General features: G+C 45.2%; 1 protein-coding gene across 4 annotated transcripts in view; it reads left to right on the forward strand.

Annotated features, from left to right (window-relative positions):
- PHF20L1 (PHD finger protein 20 like 1) overlaps positions 1-20,718 on the forward strand; it is a 117,310-nt gene that overhangs the window by 83,374 nt on the left and 13,218 nt on the right. For 2 of the 4 annotated variants that reach the window (XM_056522790.1, XM_056522792.1), the window contains exons 13-16: positions 6,349-6,402; positions 8,862-8,951; positions 12,581-12,745; positions 13,905-14,086. In XM_056522790.1, coding sequence (XP_056378765.1) covers positions 6,349-6,402; positions 8,862-8,951; positions 12,581-12,745; positions 13,905-14,086 — 491 coding nt within the window. The remainder of the gene's footprint in view (positions 1-6,348; positions 6,403-8,861; positions 8,952-12,580; positions 12,746-13,904; positions 14,087-20,718) is intronic. The other 2 variants (XM_056522791.1, XM_056522793.1) reach the window with 1 other exon arrangement.

Raw genomic sequence — 20,718 nt, forward strand, 5'->3', positions numbered from 1 at the left:
TCGCTGCCAAGATGGGTCCATTATAGAAGTAGGAAGCAAAGCGATGAGCGGGGGACCAGGTATTGTCATAGCCGAAGCTGCAGGGTACCAAGGTAGGAAATGCCTTTTTCTCTATCGGCTCCATTGGGGGACACAGATCATGGGTGTATGCTGCTGTCACTAGGAGGCTTGACACTATGGCAACAAGAAAAGTCGGCTCCTCCCAACAGGGTATACCCGCCCACAGGCACCTGAGGTAATCAGTTTTAGCTTAGTGTCTTAAGGAGGTGGACATGGTCTGGAGTTCTCCAGACCACGTCTTATGTTTTATTATTTTCCTAGATTAGGGATGTGTTAGTTTTTTATTCCTTTTTCTTTCCTGTTTTCAGGTGGGAACTCAGGAACTGCGGCTCACTGTTTCCCCATTGCGATTGAGGGGGCACAGACATTGCGTATATGTGCTGTTAAACCCCTCTCGCCAACGGTCAGTGCCTGGGGTTGTACCTCATGGGTCCTGGTCCCCCTATCTCCCTGCTCGCCTCGCTCGCATATGGTAGCCCGGCGTGATGCAGGTGACAAAAGGCTGACTGAAAGCTTCATAGAAGACTTACCTTAGTCAGAAGAACTTACCTAATGAAGTATTTTTCCCTTTCTCCCTTAGGTGCAGATTTGCAACCTCTGGAGACCCTCAGTTTTGGCCAACCTTTCTCAGGGTCTAATGGGGCTGGCCTGGACAAGGCGTCTCTTTATTACTGGGGTGAGCAGTGGCATTTTGGATGGGGCACAGCTTACTTCACATTTCATTCAAACAGATGTGGGTGTTTTACTTTAAGCGGCTGACAGCCGCGGCGTTCTTCTATGCCGGCGTACGGAGCACCGGCTTACTTTCACTTTCGGTAGCAGGCTGCTGCCGGCGGCGTTTCACCCGCTCAGTTCCCCGCGAACACATATGCGAATGACATGTGCGCTCGGGGCAAGGAGCGGGCGCCATTACTGTGTTTCTTATTGAAATTTCGGCAGCCGGGGCTTTTTTCACCATGTCCGTGCCCAGAATTGTTCCTCCCTCTAAACAGACAACTGGAGCGTTAGTTTCCCATTTTGTCTGTAAATGCTCTAACTCCAAAATTCCCAGTTCTGCGGAACCCACTTGCTCTGCCTGCTCCACTGCTCCCCCAGACCCCCCCCCCCTGCTATTCTACACCGGTTGTCTTCCAGACCCGGTGGGTTCGTCCGCCCCTCCAGCCTGGGTATATCCGACTTGGCTCAGGTCTCCCGTTATGTGGTGACTGCATTGAAGTGGCCCTCTGGAGGGTCCCGCTCTCCCCTTAGACTGACGCTCTCGCAGCGTCATAGGGGTGTTTTTCATCTGACTCATCCTCCGAATCTTCTGCCAGGCACGTGCGCTCCCCTCACAGGCATCGCCCCGTTACTCCGCCCTGTAGCAAGCGTTGCTCCCCTAGAGGACTCTCCCATGGTTGCCGCTCTGGCTCTCCAGACCCGCTTACCAGGTTAGTCTCCCTCTCTTCCAGGGCCACCTCACACTTTCCCATTCACCTGGAGAACTTGAGGATGAAGTTTCCAATTCGGCCTCTGATTCAGAGGACCGCACGGATATGTCGGACATGGTGCACTTATTGGTCTATGCCACAAGAGACACCTTCCATGTAGAGGACCAGGAACTTCGGACGTGGCTCCAGAAGTTTCCTTTCATCGTGCCAAACCTCCAGGGCTGCCTCACCTCGTTCCCATTCACTCGGAGAACTTGTGGATGAGGTTTCTGATTCGGCCTCCGACTCAGAGGACCGCATGGATATGCCTGATGTGGTGTACTCATTGGTTTCGGCCTTAAGAGACACCTTCCAGCTAAAGGACCCAGGAACTTCGGACGTGGTCCAGAAGTTTCCTCTCATCGTGCCCGACCTCTTCCAGGGCTGCCTCACCTCGTTCCCATTCACCTGGAGAACTTGTGGATGAGGTTTCTGATTCGGCCTCCGACTCAAAGGAACGCACGGATGCCTGATGTGGTGTACTCATTGGTTTCAGCCTTAAGAGACACTTTCCATCTAAAGGACCCAGGAACTTCGGACGTGGCTCCAGAATTCTCCTTTTTTCGTGCCCGACCAGCACCTAAGACCTTCAGCTCTCACGCTGAATTTTACGCCCTGCTGGTATCCGCCTGGAGGCACCCTGACAAGAAGTTTCAGGAAACGAAGAAGGTTCAAGCACGGTATCCCTTCGCCAAGGACCTCATTGCTCGGTGGACCTCCTCTCCAACTGTGTATCTGCCGGTCTCCCGCCTCTCTAAGGTGCCTACCTGGCTGTTGGCTGATGCGGCTGCCTTCAAGGATCCAGCGGACATAAAGGTGGAGACTTTGGCAAACTTTGCCTTTGAGACAGCAGGATCTTCCTGCTTTTGCTTTGGCCTGGGTGTCAAGGGCCCATTCAGTATGGTCTCCCATCTCCGCCAGGGTAGTCTTCAAGATCCCTCTGGAGGATTTATTTCATCTAGCTCTCCGATGCTCTGCAGCTGGAGATTTCCTGTGTTCCGCTTCCATGCGCAGCCACTGTGCTGCCTTTGCCCCAAGCTACCTGGTAGCCACCGTCCCTCCATGTGGCTTAAAGCCTGGAATGTGGACGCCGCCTTCAGGAAGTGAGGCGATGGGCGGAAAAGAGTTCTTTATTACCTTTGGATAAGGCTCACAGAACTGCTTTTCGTCGTAAGTCCTCCTTCGGGTTCTGCAGACCTTTGGTGCCACCAAAGGGTACCAACAAAGGGTCCAGCCGGGCGCCTTCACGGGAAGAGGGCTTCCTCCTTCCGAACCTGTCTCTCCAGGAGGTCGGCTATCCGTTCCGGCAGTTTTGCGGCCCCATCAGACACCCGTAGGCCTTCCTCGACCTGAAGGGTCGCCCCCACCCGCCGACCTTTCTCGGGTGGTTGGTCGCCTCTTACTCTTCTGGGATGCCTGGACCACGCACATTCAGGATCCAGCTCCTTTTTTATCCAGAATTGTCCCGGTTCCTTCAGGGGAACATTTTCGAGGTTTATTCCAACCTCTTTGTGGTCCCCAAGAAAGGCGTTTCTGTTCTCGAGCATCTCAGCCAGCATCTTCTGCTTTCCCATCCCGAATGGAGTCTCTCCATTCGGTGTTGGTGTCCCTGGTTCATGAGGAATTTTCGTTCCTCGGTGGACATCAAGGATGCCTGCCTCCACATCTCATTGTTCCGGTCATCAGCGGTACCTCCGCTTCGCAGTTCCGGACAGTCATTTTCTATTGTGGCTCTCCATTTCGGTCTGACCACTACTCCGCTGACCTTTACTAAAGTCCTAGCGCCTGTGATAGCCCTTTTACGGACAACAGTTGTTTCCGTGATTCCTTACTTGGACGACTTCCTGATCAGAGCTCCAGCCAGGGCCCAGATCCTGGAGAGTCTTAGTCTCAACCTCCAGACCTTGTCTCACTTCGGTTGGATGGTCAATCGGGACAAGTCCAACCACTCCCCTGGGGCTCCAGTTCAACGTGGCCTCTGACCGCTTCGACTCCGCCGACCAATCGGCTGACTCTCTTATCAAGAGTCCAATGACTTCGGCACCCTGCTTCAGTTTCCATTCGCTTTTGCATGGATGTCCTGGGTCGGTTAGCGGCAGCCGTGGAGGCCGTGCCTTTTGCCCAGTTTCACCACCAACCTCTTCAACTGGTGATTCTCTTCCGGTGGGACAGGTCTCCATTGTCTCTCGAGTGCAAGATTGTTCTCTCTCGACAGTCTTGTCGGTCGCTTCTATGGTGGCTTTGTTTCCCCCCTGCTTTTTCGGGGGCGCTCCTTCCTTCCCCTCCCTGCCAGTCTGTCGGGCTGGGGAGGTGTTTTCAAGGACCGGCCAGTCTGGGGCCTTGGTCCCTCGAGAAGCCCTTTTCCCCTTCAACATGTTGGGGCCTAGGGCATTCCTTTCTTTGCTTGCTTCTTGGGAAATTCCCTTCTGGGCGGAACTCAGGTTTCCGGCCATCTCAGCGCTCTTCATTCCGGGCGTCTCTGGGATGTGGTCTTTCTCAGCCGGTCCTCAACCGTCTAAGGCGAGTGGTCCCTACATCCGGAGGTGTTTGCAGTGATCTGGGGCGCTCCAGGCGTGGAGGTTGGGCTTTGCCCTACCTTATCTGTTTATTGGTCGGGCTTTGCCCTACCTTATCTGTTTATTGGTCGGGCTTTGCCCTACCTTATCTGTTTCCTCCCCTTCCTCTCTTTTCGGGGTCCTGAGGAAACTCACAGCAGAGGGCGTTCCCACCATTCTCGTGGCCCAGACTGGCCCCAGCGGGCGTGATACGTCGTCGTGATCAGGCTCCTGAACTACTTACCTCTGCACCTTCCCTATCGTCCAGACCTCCTATATCAGGTCTCCTGTGCCACCCCTATTTGCCGTCTCTGCTTTTGACGGCGTGGCGGTTGAGACAGCGGTTCTGAGGACCCGCGGTTTCTCTTCCCAAGTGGTTCGCACCATGCTGAAGGCTCACAAGCCTTCCTCTGCAAAGATTTACCACCATACCTGGTGGTCTTATTTCTGTTGGTGTGAAACTCAGCCTTTTTCTCCTCCGTGGTTGGCTGTAGCTCCCTTAGGGGTCAAAGGTTCGACCGTTTCCATTCTTTTCCAACGTTCTCTGGCGTTATCATGTCCGAACCTAGTTCAGGGAGTGGCACAAGCTGCCCCTCATCAGTCCCCTCTTTTCCTTTGGTACTTGCGCTTGGTCTTGGATGCCCTGCAAGGCCCCCCTTTTGAACCTCTCGGGGACATTTCTCTTCGCCTCCTTCCCTGGAAGGTGGCGTTCCTTATTGCTCTTCCCTCTGTTAGGAGGGTGTCAGAGCTGGCAGCTCTCTCCTGCCGTTCTCCCTTCCTGGTTGTATACCACGACAAGTTGTTTTGTTTTCCGTCCAGGTCCGTCCTTCATACCTGATATGGTTTTGGCTTTTTCATCTCAATGAGAACATCGTCCTACCGTCCTTTGTTTGGCCCCTTTCTCATCCCTGGAAGCGTTTGTTCCACAACCTGTTGTGGTCGTTGGACAAGACAACCATTTTGGAAGCTTACCGCTGCAAGGGGAAGATCCCACCCTTTGGGGTTTTGGCTCATTCCACCAGTTTTTCGGGGCATCCTGGGCCCTCCGCTATGTGGCTTCGGCCTTGCAGTTCTGTAAGGCGTCCGCGTGGTCGTCTTTGCACTCTTTCTCAAGGTGCTACCAGATTCATACCTTCGCATCAGTTGATGCTACTCTGGGCTGTAAGATGTTGCAGACGGCGGTGGTCCCACCATCCATCTGTCTGATTCCTTACCCACCCAAGGGACGGCTTTGGTACGTCCCATGGTCTGTGTCCCCCAATGGAGCCGATAGAGAAAAGGAGATTTTTTATGCCTACTGTAAAATCTCTTTCTCGAAGGATCCATTGGGGGAAACAGCTCCCAACCTTTTTTCTGGTGTTCCTATTTCAGTTATCTGTCCGAAGGTGTGTTCAGTTGCCTTTTCTTCTGATTGCTCGGACAATTTGTGGTTTTCTCTTGACCTGTCGGTCTTCTCCTATTGCTCTGGGACTAAAACTGATTACCTCAGGTGCCTGTGGGCGGGTATACCCTGCTGGGAGGAGTTGACTTTTCTTGTTGCCATAATGTCAAGCCTCCCAGTGACAGCAGCATACACCCATGGTCTGTGTCCCCCAATGGATCCTTCAAGAAAGAGATTTTACGGTAAGCATAAAAAATCTCCTTTTTTATGGTGGTCCGAGTAAAATCTACATTTCTTTTGGCAAATGTAAGGCAAATATGGACTGTTTCTTTAAAGGGGTACTCCACTGGAAAACATTTTATTTTATTTTTTTAAATCAACTGGTGCCAGAAAGTTAAACAGATTTGTAAATGACTTCTATTCCAAAATCTTAAACCTTCCAGTACTTATCAGCTGCTGTATCCCCCACAGGAAGTTATTTTCTTCTTGAATGTCCTTTTTGTCTGACCACAGTGCTCACTGCTGACACCTCTGTCCATTTTAAGAACTGTCCAGAGCAGGAGCAAATCCCCATAACAAACCTGTCCGGCTCTGGACAGTTCCTGACATGGACAGACGTGTCAGCAGAGAGCACTGTGGTCAGACAGAAAAGAAAAGAACTCCCTGTGGAACATATAGCAACTGATAAGTACTGGAAGGGTTAAGATTTTTTACATAGAATTAATTTACAAATCTGTTTTACTTTCTGGCACCAGTTGATTTAAAAAAAAAAAAAAAAAAAACAATTCTAGGGAAGTACCCCTTTAAGGTATTTAGAAAATAATCCATATGAACAATCATTTATTTGCAATGCTCATTTTTTTTTGTGATCTTATACATTTAACAGGAGCCATCAAATCTGAGAAGAAAGTAAAGACTGAAGACAAAACCTCTTCTGCGGGTAATAGACTATTCTTTTTTTTTTTTTTCCTTAAAGGGGTTCCCGGGTGGAAAACTTATTTTTTTATTTTTTTTTAAATCAACTGGTGCCAGAAAGTTAAACAGATTTGTAAATTACTTCTATTAAATTACTTCTATTAAATCTTAATTCTTCCAGTACTTATTAGCTGCTGAATACTACAGAGGAAATTATTTTCTTTTTGGAACACAGAGCTAGCTCTCTGCTGACATCATGACCACAGTGCTCTCTACTGACATCTCTGTCTATTTTAGGAACTGTCCAGAGCAGCATATGTTTACTATGGGAATTTTCTCCTACTCTGGACAGTTCCTAAAATGGTTAGAGGTGTCAGCAGAGAGCACTGTGCTTGTGATTCATCCGAGAGCTCTGTGTTCCAAAAAGAAAAGAAATTACTCTGTAGTATTCAACAGCTAATAAGTCCTGGAAAGATTAAGATTTCTTAATAGAAGTAATTTACAAATCTGTTTAACTTTCTGGCACCAGTTGATAAAAAAAATAAATAAATAAATAAATAAAAGTTTTCCACCGGAGTACCCCTTTAATAAGAACATCAGCCCTTTAAGTGTAGAGGTGCACCATTGTGGATGAGCAGTGGCAGTAAATTTTAGGCAGGAATCAGATCTGCGGATGATTCCTACCTACCATTTTGCAATACAGTTCCCTTATCAGGTTTTTGATTAAAAGGTTTTAAAAAAAAAATAAAAAAGATTCCTCAAAACCTGACTATGGCTGGGTTCACACTACGATTTGAACTACGGCTCCCGTATACGGCTGGGAGGAGGGGTGGGCGGGGCTTAATCGCGGCACCTGCACTCAGCCGCATTCGGGAACCGTAGTTAATGTATGTCTATGAGCCGACCGGAATGAACCGCAGCCTCCGGTCGGCTGCTTTTTCGGCCGTATGCGGTTTCCCGACCGCAGGCAAAAACGTGGTCGACCACGTTTTTGCCTGCGGTCGGGAACCCAGGTGTGAACCCAGCCTAAAGCTTTGTTCACACCTTGGAGTGTCTACACAGGAAAATCTCAGTGCGCACATTCCCATAGACCAGTGTTTCCTAACCAGGGTGCCTCCAGATGTTGCCAAACTACATCTCCCAGCATGCCTGGACAGCCTTTTGGCTGTCCAGGCATTCTGGGAGTTGTAGTTTTGCAACACCTGGAGGCACCCTGGTTGGGAAACACTGCCGTAGACTGTGGATGCTGGCAAAATGCCAATGCTAGGACTGCATGTAATGCGCTGCCTCATAGACGGCTATGCATTCCGTGCGGTGTCCGCAGAAAGAATGGACAAGTTCATTCTTTCTGCGGATACGGAAATCGAATTTTCTGATTTCAGTAACATCTGGCGCGCAGGTGTGCACAGCGCTGCAGAATCCTATTAAATGGGTACTCCGGTGGAAAACTGTTTTTTTTTTTTTTTTTTTTTTTTTTAAATCAACTGGTGCCAGAAAGTTAAATAGATATAGATAAATTACTTCTATTTAAAAATCTTAATCCTTCCAGTACTTATTAGCTGCTGAATACTACAGAGGAAATTATTTTCTTTTTGGAACACAGTGCTCTCTGCTAACATCTCCTTTTCCATTTTAGGGACTGTCCAGAGCAGCATATGTTTGCTATGGGGATTTTCTCCTACTCTGGACAGTTCTTAAAATGGACAGAGATATCAGCAGAGAGCACTGTGTGTTCCAAAAAGAAAAGAATTTCCTCTGTAGTATTCAGCAGCCAATAAGTACTGGAAGGATTAAGATTTTTTTGTTTTTTTATAGAAGTAATTTACAAATCTGTTTAACTTTCTGGAGCCAGTTGATATAAATATATAAAAAAAAAGTTTTTTCCTGGATAACCCCCTTTGAATAAATAAATAAAATAAAAAATTGTCATTGACAAGACATGCATTGGATTTGAAAATCTGCAGAATACCCTTCAATATTTTTTAGGAAACATGTAATGGGATTTTATAAGATCCAAATCACTTGCATTGTATTATATTGCAAATTATTTTGTTGCAGAAATTTCTCAACCAAAATTTCTAGAGCCTTATTCCTTAGATTTTACCAGGTTGTGACTTGTGACCACCGACATCATGCTTGGTAGGAAATAATCCTTGTGTGTGCTGTCGGAACAGAGATGATATAGAGCAGTGTTTCCCAACTAGGGTGCCTCCAGATGTTGCCAAACTACAACTCCCAGCATGCCCGGACAGCCGTTGGCTCTCCGGGCATGCTGGGAATTGTAGTTTGGCAACCGCTGGAGGCACCCTGGTTGGAAAACATTAATGTAGAGTCATGACTCAGTTCTTGGATCAGAGGCCTGGAAATGGATAAATGGTTAGCAGGTAGTTATGGGTAAAACCTCTTTATTAGGTACGGGAAACTCCTAGCAAATTGTCATCGCGTTGTGACATGGGAATACTCCTTTAATAGTGTTTTTCCTAGTAGGTAAGAAGAAAGAAAAAGACAAAGAGAGGAAAGAGAAGGATCACTCAAAGTCCAAACAAAAGAAGAAGAAAAAGAAGAAGAAGAAAAGTATGCATTAATAGTAGGGATGTCCCCATACCGTTTTTTTTAAGACAGAGTACGAGTACCGATACTTTTTCTTAAGAAAAAGTATCGGTAATTGGTATTGGCGACAACTTAAGAAAAAGTATTGGTAATTGGTATTGGCGAGTACTTAAATGGGCACTGTCATGAAGTAAAAAAATTGATATGTTGTAGTACTTAAGTACTACAACATATCTCTAATATACTTTAATTAAAAAAAGTGATTTTAAACAAGTTTAAAATCACTTTTAAATTCGGCCACTAGGGGTCGCCCTCCTAGTGGCCGAATGCATTCAGCGGTGACGTCACTACTGGATTTCGACTCATTTCAGCCTGGCAATGAGTCAAAATCCAGTCACTGCGGTGCTCGCTCCCGCCTGTCAATCAAACAGGCGAGAGCGAGCACGCTGATAGCTGGGGCTGCACTGCCCACTGTCAGGCTGCTCCACTAGCCTCACGCGTGGCCCCACCCGCCCTGTTACCCTGTCCGGAGGCAGCGCGCGCACTCATTGCTGCGCTGATCCTCCGAATGGGCAAGTCTGATCGGAGGTCTTATAAGGGGAGCGGAATGTCTTCTTTTCGGGCGGTCGGAGGGAGGGGGGTGTTGCACGGCGGGGTCTGGGGGTTATGGAGTTTGGGGGAGCGGAATGTCTTTTTCGGGCGGGCGGGCGGAGGGAGAAGGGTGGGGGGTGTTGCGCGGCGGGACCTGGGGGAGCGGGATCTGTGCCAGCTGCGGCTGAGACTGTTTTCACCACAGGGTGCCTACAGTTGTTTCCCCACTACAACTCCCAGCATGCCCTGACAGCCAATAGATGTCAGGGCAGGCTGGGAGTTGTAGTGGTGAAACAGCTGGAGGCACCCTGTATAGTTGAACTAAGGGCGGAAGTTGGGCAGGCATCAGTGACGTCATGCCTGCCGGGGAAGCATTTTTAAAAGCATTTTTAATATAGTAAAAAAAAATGTAAAGGCAGGGAGGTGGTTAGGGATAGATGGGCAATAGGCAGGGCCAGAAAGAAAAAAAAAGGGATGGTGGGAGCTACCCTTTAAGAGAAAAGTATCGGTAATTGGTGTTGGCGAGTACTTTGAGAAAAGTATCGGTAATTGGCATTGGCAAGTACTTAAGAAAAAGTATTGGTAAATGGTAATGGCTAGTACTTAAAGAGATTATCCAGGAAAAAAACATTTTATATATATATATATATATATATATATATATATATATATATATATATATATATATAGAGAGAGATATATATATAGAGAGATAGATAGAGATATATATAGATAGAGAGATAGATAGATAGATAGAGATATATATCTCTATCTATCTATCTATCTATCAAAAGAGCATAAAAGGGGTACTCAAACGGAAAAATTATTTTTTTTTTTTAAATCAACTGGTGCCAGAAAGTTAAACAGATTTGTAAATTACTTCTATTAAAAAGTCTTAATCCTTTCAGTACTTATGAGCTGCTGAAGTTGAGTTGTTCTTTTCTGTCTAAGTGCTCTCTGATGTGAACTGTCTCGGGAACTGTCCAATTTAGAAGCAAATCCCCATAGCAAACCTCTTCTAGTCTGTGCAGTTCCCGAGACAAGCAGAGATGTGAGCAGAGAGCACTGTTGCCAGACAGAAAACAACAACTCAACTTCAGCAGCTGATAATTATTGAAAGGATTAAGATTTTTTAATAGAAGTAATTTACAAATCTGTTTAACTTTCTGGCACCAGTTGAGAGATATATATATATATATATATATATATATAAAGTTTTTCCCTGGATAACCCCTTTAAGTACTCGCCAATACCAATTACCGATACTTTTTTCTTAATTACTCGCCAATACCAATTACCGATACTTTTTTCAATGTCATTTGACAGGGTTTTTTCCTTTCTTAAGAGTACGTTCACAAGGGCGGATCCACAGCGTACTTTAAGCTGCAGATCCGCCGCTGAAGGACCGCTACATGGTGGTGCCTTTAGATGGTCCTACTCGGAGCAGCAATGTGCCACTACGAGCAGACACACTGCGATGTGCGAGTCGCAGCACGCATGCGCAGTGTACTCACATCGCGGCCGCTCTTGGGCTAGCTCATGTAGCAGGGGGAGCGGCCTCGATGTGTGCGAGTAAATCGCCCATGTGCAGCGAGTCACACATCGCCTCAGTGTGTCTGCTCGTAGCGGCATATTGCCGCACCGAGCAGGCACATCTAAAGGCAGCATCTAGCGGTCCTTCAGTGGTGGATACACAGCGTAAAATACGCTGTGAATCCGCCATTGAGAACGTACCCTTAATGGGAAAAAGGGGTGTTTTTAGTTTTAGTTTTTATAACAGAGGGATTTTTATATTAAAAAATATATTTTTTTTTTAATTTTATTTAAACTTTTTTGAAAAGGGAGGTGATTCAAATTGTTTCTTGGGAAGGGGTTAATTCACATTTATTATAAAAAAAAAAAAATAAAAAAAAGGAATTCACTTTTTTAGTCCCCATATTTGACTATTACATGCAATCTGTAGATTGCAGACACTGATCGATGCTCTGCCATAGCATAGCAGTGATCAATGATATCGGTGCTCCTTTACTTACTAAGGGACCTCCGGCCGTCATCACAGCTGATAGGGACACCGCGATTACACCGCGGTGATCCCAACCAGCTTCCCTGAGCTAACCTGCAGTACATCTCAGGACTTTTAGACGTCGCAATCAACTTTGATTGCTGCGTGTAAATGGTTAATGCGGGTCCCGGCTATGAAGTGCGTTCAGCTGCTGAGTGCACTCCATAGCTTGGGAGCGGAGAGTGCGGGTGGCTTACCGCACCTCCGTGATACCTGCCGGCGGGAGTCCCGTCAGCAGGTATCGGGGTCATTTGCAGAGTACAAGTACTCGAGCAAATGTCCAGTATCGGTCTCAATACCGATACCAGAATCAATATCCGGACATCCCTAATTAATAGGTGTCAGTGTCACTTCTAAAAAAAACTTTTGACATGACGCACAGGCATCTAAATCTAGACAAAGGGACACCATCAAAAATGAGTGCAAAAAATATACATGTTTATTCAGACAAGAAGTGCATGGTGCATCCAAATAATAATGCAACGTTTCTGCCTCCGCAAACCTTTGTCATACGTTCTATTTAGATGCACCATGCACGTTTTGTCTGAATAAACCTGTTTTTTACAGTAATTGTTAATGTTTTCAATCCTTTGTTTTGTGTTTGGATGTCTGACCAGGATTTGGGACTACTGGTTTGTGCTGTTGGATCAGCTTTGTTTCTTTTATGTCGTCCTGAAATGTCAAAAGCTTAGATAGCACCAGGTTTCAGTCTTGAGACCCACTGCCATCTCCAGTTATAAGAAACTGAAGTGTGCGGCCGAGTCATTCCCAGTCATTCACTCCCTTACAGTCGGAGTCTGGTTTGACTGACAGCCAGGGTTTCCCCATGTGGATATTTATTCAATACATGTCTGATGGATGCCGGTCCTACCCTTCTGGGTCACGCACCCATCTCTCGATCAAGGCCATGTTTGCAGATGCTATTGGGTGATCTCTACAATGGATTGTATTCTATATATTTTATGTTTATTATCGGATTATATGTCTCTTCTATCTACAGAACATTCAGACTATGAAGAGAGTACCCTGGACTTTTTGGATAGAAGCTCCTCTCCAGTTATACGTTCATCCCCCAGTGTAGTGGGTCCAAACAATACATTGACAGTAAAGAATACAACCTTTCAGTTCCCATGTGCCATCCTGTCTGTGGATCTTACTGGAGAAAGTAAGTTTAAATTCCCATCTATCTAGCTCATATCTATCTATCTCATATCTATCTATCTCATATCTATCTCATATCTATCTCATATCTATCTCATATCTATCTCATATCTATCTCATATCTATCTCATATCTATCTCATATCTATCTCATATCTATCTCATATCTATCTCATATCTATCTCATATCTATCTCCTATCTATCTATCTATCTCCTATCTATCTCGTATCTATCTATCTCCTATCTATCTCGTATCTATCTATCTCCTATCTATCTATCATCTATCTATCTAGCTCATATCTATCTATCATCTATCTATCTATCTCATATCTATCTAGCTCATATCTATCTATCTTATATCTATCTCATATCTATCTCATATCTATCTATCTCATATCTATCTCATATCTATCTATCTCATATCTATCTATCTATCTCATATCTATCTATCTATCTCATATCTATATATCTCCTATCTATCTATCTCATATCTATATATCTCCTATCTATATATCTCATATCTATCTAACAGCAGGCTAAGTGAACAGACAGCCCTTGGGTCTTTCGAGGTCTCCTGTCCTGACTCAACAGGGGTCACGTAGACCCCTACGTATGTCAATTGGAAATCCAGTGACCCAATTGAAGGGGGGGGGGGGGGGGGTTCCTTTTTTGTTACCTTGGCGCACACACATGACAAAGGTGATTGAGGGGGATTAGTGCAGGAGCTCGGCTGTCATTACAAGGCTGAGAACCTGCTCCAGGATGGCATAAAACACCAATGCGGTTCTTATCCTATTGTAATGTAGAATAAAGCTTATTGGTGGCCATTGTAAAGAGTGTTATTAATGAGTTACAGGACTTCTCGTGGGCAGTGGATATTGTTGTGTAGCATTCGCCTTAGATGATTTGGACATTTGATGGACTTTTCTGCAGTAACATCTGTAACCTTGGTAATAGTCGCCACAGTCAACAGCCTGTTTCCATGGCTACAATGAACCTTCTACTCATATCTATAATATTCTGGCATATACTACTGTTTGAGTTTTCCTAGGGTACAATGTCCAGGTGTAGGTGTCCCCCATCAATCACCATGAGCTCTTCCTATAATTGAATTATTTTCCCCAGCTGAATGCAGTGAACCTTATTCTTGTCTTTCTGACCAGATCTTTCTGACATGGAATTCCTCGATGACTCCTCTACTGAGAGTCTGATCCTCAGCGGGGATGAGTACAACCAGGAATTCGACTCTACGAACTTTGAGGAGTCTCAGGATGAAGAGGAAGGCATCGGCGAAATCGTAAGATGTGTGTGCAAGATGGACGAGGAGAACGGCTTCATGATTCAGGTGGGGGCCTCATGTGTTCTGGACAGCTGAAGAGATTCTGTATATATATATATATATATATATATATATATATATATACACACACACACACACACACACACACACACAGCCATGGCTGTAAATGTTGGCACCCCTGAAATTTTTCTAGAAAATGAAGTATTTCTCAGAAAAAGATTGCAGTAACACATGTTTTGCTATACAAATGTTTATTCCCTTTGTGTGTATTGGAACTAAACCAAAAATGTGAGGAAAAAAGCAAATTGGACATAATGTCCCCAAACTCCAAAAATGGGCTGGACAAAATTATTGGCACCCTTTCAAAATTTGGGAAAAACAAGATTGTTTCAAGCATGTGATGGTCCTTTAAACTTACTTGGGGCAACTAACAGGTGTGGGCAATATAAAAATCACACCTGAAAGCATATAAAAAGGAGAGAAGTTCACTTAGTCTTTTCATTGTGTGTCTGTGTGTGCTACACTAAGCATGGACAACAGAAAGAGGAGAAGAGGACTGTCTGAGGACTTGAGAACCAAAATTGTGGGAAAACATCAACAATCTCAAGGTTACAAGTCCATCTCCAGAGATCTAGATTTGCCTTTGTCCACAGTGCGCAACATCAAGAAGTTTGCAACCCATGGCACTGTAGCTAATCTCCCTGGGCGTGGACGGAAGAGAAAAATTGATGAAAGGTATCAATGCAGGATAGCCCTGATGGTGGATAAGCAGCCCCAAACAAGTTCCAAAGATATTCAAGCTGTCCTGCAGGCTCAGGGAGCATCAGTGTCAGCGCAAACTATCCATCGACATTTAAATGAAATTAAACGCTATGGCAGGGGACCCAGGAGGACCCCACTATGGAGGAGACCAAGGAGGACCCCACTATGGAGGAGACCCAGGAGGGCCCCACTGCTGACAGAGAGACATAAAAAAGCAAGACTACATTTTCACAAAATGAACTTGAGTAACCAAAATCCTTCTGGGAAAACGTCTTGTGGACAGATGAGACCAAGATAGAGCTTTTTGGTAAAACACCTCATTCTATTGTTTACCGAAAATGGAATGAGGCCTACAAAGAAAAGAGCACAGTACCTACAGTGAAATATGGGGGAGGTCAGTGATGTTTTGTGGTGGTTTTGCTGCCTCTGGCACTGGGGGCCTTGAATGTGTACAAGACATCATGAAATCTCAGGATTACCAACGGATTTTGGGTCGCGCTGTACAGCCCAGTGTCAGAAAGCTGGGTTTGTTTCCCAGATCTTGGGTCTTCCAGCAGAACAATGACCCTAAACATATGTCAAAAAGCCCCCAGAAATGGATGACAACAAAGCGCTGGAGAGTTCTGAAGTGTCAGCAATGAGTCCAGATCTAAATCCCATTGATCACCTGTGGAGAGATCTTAAAATTGCTGTTGGGAAAAGGCGCCTTCCAATAAGAGACCTGGAGCAGTTTGTAAAGGAAGAGTGGTCCAACATTCCGTCTGAGAGGTGTAAGAAGCTTATTGATGGTTATAGGAAGCCACTGATTTCAGTTATTTTTTCCAAAGGGTGTGCAACCAAATATTAAGTTAAGGGTGGCAATAATTTTGTCCAGACCATTTTTGGAGTTTGGTGACATTATGTCCAATTTGTTTTTTTTCCTCCCTTTTTTCGTTTAGTTCCAATACAAACAAAGGGAATAAACATGTGTATAGCAAAACATGTGTTACTGCAATCCTTTCCTGTGAGGAATACTTCATTTTCTAGAAACATTTCAGGGGTGCCAACATTTACGGCCATGACTGTGTGTATATATATATATATATATATATGTGTGTGTGTTTATACACATCTCTCTCTCTCTTTCTCTCTTCTCTTTATTTATATACATATATACAGTGAAAGCATTCTTTACAGCGTTATAGTAATTTAAATACATTTTTGTCATGTCAAAAGTTTCGATTGGCTGGGGTCACATTGCTGAGACCCTCACCGATCTCTAGATATAGCCAGGAGAAGCACATGGCTGTGAACTTCATGTCTTGCTGCTCAATTTGAGTAATGGCAGGACACGGTCTTCATAGACTTATAATGGCAGCCAGTCTCCTGCAATGGGTCAGATGGAGAGCAGCATACAGTCATGCTCTTCTTTCAGCTACATCTAGAGGATTGGTGGGGCTCTCAGCACTGTTACCCCATGTCACACAGGAATGTCAAAAGTTAAGATCAAACATCAGAAATGCTGTAAATGGCCTGTCCAGGATTAGAAAAACACGGTTCTCTCCAGAGCAGAGCACACGTGTCTATAGTATTGTAGCTGAGCTGTACTGAAGTGAGATCCAGGCTTGAGCAATCGACTGCCGAGAACACTGATCAATGCAAAGCTATGGCTGAACAGTGCTGGCATTTGGTGTATGCAATGTTATAGCATACACTAGGGGAGCTATAACATTGCAAAAAAAAAAGTGTAAAAAAATAAAGTTAATAAATGTGATTTAACCCTTTCACTAATAAAAGTCCAAATTAGACTTAACTTTTCCCATTAAAAAAAAAATGAAAATAAATATAATAAAATAAATATAAACATATGTGGTATCGCCGCGTGCGTATATGTCTGAACTATATATATAAAAAATATATAATTAATTAAACTGCAGGGTCAATGGCGTACACGCAAAAAAATTCCTACGTTGAAAATAGCGTATTTTTGGTCACTTTTTATATCATGAAAAAATGTATAAAAAGCGATCAAAAAGTCAGATCAATACAAAAATTGTACCGATAAAAACTTCAGATCATGGCGCAAAGAAAGAGCCCTCATACCGCCCCATACGCAGAAAAATAAAAGTTATAGGGGTCAGAAGATGACAATTTTAAACGTATACATTTTCCTGCATGTAGTTATGATTTTTTCCAGAATTACGACAAAATCAAACCTATATAAGTAGGGGATCATTTTAATGGTATGGACCTACAGAATAAAGAGAAGGTGTCATTTTACAGAAAAAATGTACTGCGTAGAAATGGAATTTTGGGTAAAATGACTGATGTCACTGCAAAGTAGAATTGGTGGCGCAAAAAATAAGCCATAATATGGATTTTTAGGTGCAAAAATTGAAAGGGTTATGATTTTTAAAAGGTGATGAGGAAAAAACGAAAGTGCAAAAAATGGAAAAACCCGTGGTCCTTAAGGGGTTAAATCCGGGACAAACCCTTTACAGTATACAATAAAACTTTCTATAACGGTTCCTGTTCCTCACATTATTAAGATCTCTGCTGACACTGAAGAGTCATTTTTAGGGTGCATTCACACCACGTATGTGAGATCCGGCTGGGAAATTTCAAAACCATATCCCAGCTGGACCGGCACTGAATCTCATTAATTTAAAGGGGTACTCCGGCGCTTAGACATCTTATCCCCTATCCAAAGGATGGGGGATAAGATGCCTGATCGCGGGGGTCCCGCCGCTGGGGACCCCCTTGATCTTGCACGCAGCACCCCGTTTTTACTGAGTCCCCAGAGTGTGTTCGCTCCTCCGGGTCTGATTACTGTCGATCACGGGGCCGGTGCGTTGTGACGTCAAGGCTCCGCCCCCGTGTGTGTGTGTGTGTGTGTGGGGGGGGGGGGGGGGCGGAGCGTGATGTCACAGGGGGGCGGAGCCTTGACGTCACAACGCTCCGACCCAGTGATCGACAGTAATCAGACCCGGAGCGAGCACGCTCCGGGGACTGATTATAAACGGGTTGCGGCATGCAAGATCACAGGGGTCCCCAGCGGCGGGACCCCCGCGATCAGACATCTTATCCCCTATCCTTTGGATAGAGGATAAGATGTCTAAGCGCCGGAGTACCCCTTTAAATGCGCCGACCGGAATCAGATAGTGACTCCAGTCGGCTCCTTTTTTCCCTGTATCCGGTTCTGTGGCCAGACTGGAAACCGTTGCATACCTAGGTTTACAGTCTGGCCACAAAACCGGATACGGGGCAAAAAGGAGCCGACCGGAGTCACTATCTGATTCTGGTCGGTGCAGTTAAATTAATGAGATTTGGCGCTGGTCCGGCTCAGATACGGGAGCACCCTGTTTTTGAATTTTCCCGTCCGGATCTAGCAAACGTGGTGTGAATGCACCATTACAGTGACCCCTCCCCCCGACCTACGATGGCCCCGACATATGATCATTTCAACATGCGATGGCCTCTCAGAGGCAGCATCAACATACAATGCTTTTGTATGTCGGGGCCATCGCATAAACGGCTATCCGGCAGCACAGACTGCTTCAGCTGCCACCGGATAGCCGTACACGGTGCCCCGTGTGCTCCGCTGACGATCACTTACCTGTCCTCGGGGCTCCGGCGCGTCCTCTTCGGGATCCCCTGCATCGTCGGCGCTCTCCATCGTCGTCATCACGTCGCTGCGCATGCCGTCCCGTCATCCAATAGGAGCAACGTGATGGCGGCGACGTGAGAGCGAGGATCCTGGGAAAGCAGAGGCCTTGCCGGAGCGTCGGGGACGCGGCGACAGCGATAGAAGGCGACATCCAGGGCGGCGATGATGGTCCGGAGCGGCGGGGACAGGTGAGTACAACCTCCAATACCAGTGGTCTTCAACCTGCGGACCTCCAGATGTTGCAAAACTACAACTCCCAGCATGCCCGGACAGCCGTTGGCTGTCCGGGCATGCTGGGTGTTGTAGTTTTGCAACATCTGGAGGTCCGCAGGTTGTAGACCACTGTCCTATACTTTCCATTGCACGGATCCCTCAACATATGATGGTTTCAACAAACGATGGTTCATTTGGAACGGATTACCATCGTATGTTGAGGGACCACTGTAGTTAAAAGCTGGACACTGCTCCATGCGCCAGTTCTGATGCTCATATACCTATTATAGACACTTTCAATAGTGGACAGTGGTCAGCATGGCACACAGCAAGCTGCGATGCCCTGTGTGAAATAATTTTTCTTTTTGGATTTCTTTCTGTCACGAGCACAGTGCTCTCTGCTGACACCTCTGTCCATTTTAGAGCAGCATATGTTTGCTATGGGGATATTCTTCTGCTCTGGACAGTTCCTGAAATGGACAGAGGTGTCAGCAGAGAGCACATGTGTTCGTGACAGAAAGAAATCCAAAAAGAAAATAATTTAGTAGTATACAGCCACTAATAATTACTGGAAGGATTACGATTTTTTTTTTTTTTTTTATAGAAGTAATTTACAAATCTGTTTTTACTTTCTGGCATCAGTTGATTAAAAAGAAAAATGTTTTCCACCGGAGTACCCCTTTAACCCCTTAAGGACCAAGGGCGTACAGGTACGCCCTTGGTCCTGCTCTCCTGATATAACGCGGGGTTACACAGTAACCCCACATCATATCACGGCGGGCCTGTGTCATAGTGAAGCCGGGACCCGCCTCTAATAGCGCGCAGCGCCAATCGCGGCGCCGCGCGCTATTAACCCTTTAGCCGCGCGCTAAAAGCGAAACTGAAAGTGGCCGGCTAGCTCAGCCGGGCTGTTCGGGATAGCCGCGGCTAATCGCGGCATCCCGAACAGCTGACAGGACATACCTGCCTCCTCGCTGTCCGATCGCCGAATGACTGCTCAGTGCCTGAGATCCAGGCATGAACAGTCATGCGGCAGAATCATTGATCACTGGTTTCTTTTGAGAAACCAGTGATCAATGATGAAGATCAATGTGTGCAGTGTCATAGGTCCCTATGGGATAACAATGATCAGTGTGTGCAGTGTTATAGGTCCCTATGGGATAGCAATGATCAGTGTGTGCAGTGTTATAGGTCCCTATGGGACCTATAACACTGCAAAAAAAAAGTGGAAAAAAAAAGTGAATAAAGATCATTTAACTCCTCCCCTATTAAAAGTTTGAATCACCCCCCTTTTCCAATAAAAAAAAAGTGTAAATAAAAATAAACACATATGGTATCACCACGTGCGGAAATGTCCGAATTATAAAAATATATCATTAATTAAACCGCTCAGTCAATGGCGTGCGCGCAAAAAAATTCCAAAGTCCAAAATAGTGCATTTTTGGCACTTTTTATATCATTTAAAAATGAATAAAATAAATAAAATAAAATCAATAAGTCCTATCAATGCAAAAATGGTACCGTTAAAAACTTCAGATCACGGTGCAAAAAATGAGCCCTCATACCGCCCCATACACGGAAAAATAAAAAAGTTATAGGGGTCAGAAGAGGACAATTTTAAACGTATTAATTTTCCTGCATGCAGTTATGATTTTTTCCAGAAGTGCGACAAAATCAAACCTATATAAGTAGGGTAACATTTTAATCGTATGGACCTACAGAATAAAGATAAGGTGTCATTTTTACCGAAAAATGTACTACGTAGAAACGGAAGCCCCCAAAAGTTACAAAATGGCGTTTTTTTTTTCAATTTTGTCGCACAATGATTTTTTTTTCCGTTTCACCGTAGATTCTTGGGCAAAATGACTGACGTCATTACAAAGTAGAATTGGTGGCGCAAAAAATAAGCCATCATATGGATTTTTAGGTGCAAAATTGGAAGAGTTATGATTTTTTAAAGGCAAGGAGCAAAAAACGAAAATGCAAAAACGGAAAAAAACCCGGTCCTTAAGGGGTTAAACAGTTATCAGAATGTAGGCACATTAGGTTCTTATTC

Source organism: Hyla sarda, chromosome 5 (genome assembly GCF_029499605.1).
Source record: "Hyla sarda isolate aHylSar1 chromosome 5, aHylSar1.hap1, whole genome shotgun sequence".
NCBI lineage: Eukaryota > Metazoa > Chordata > Amphibia > Anura > Hylidae > Hyla > Hyla sarda.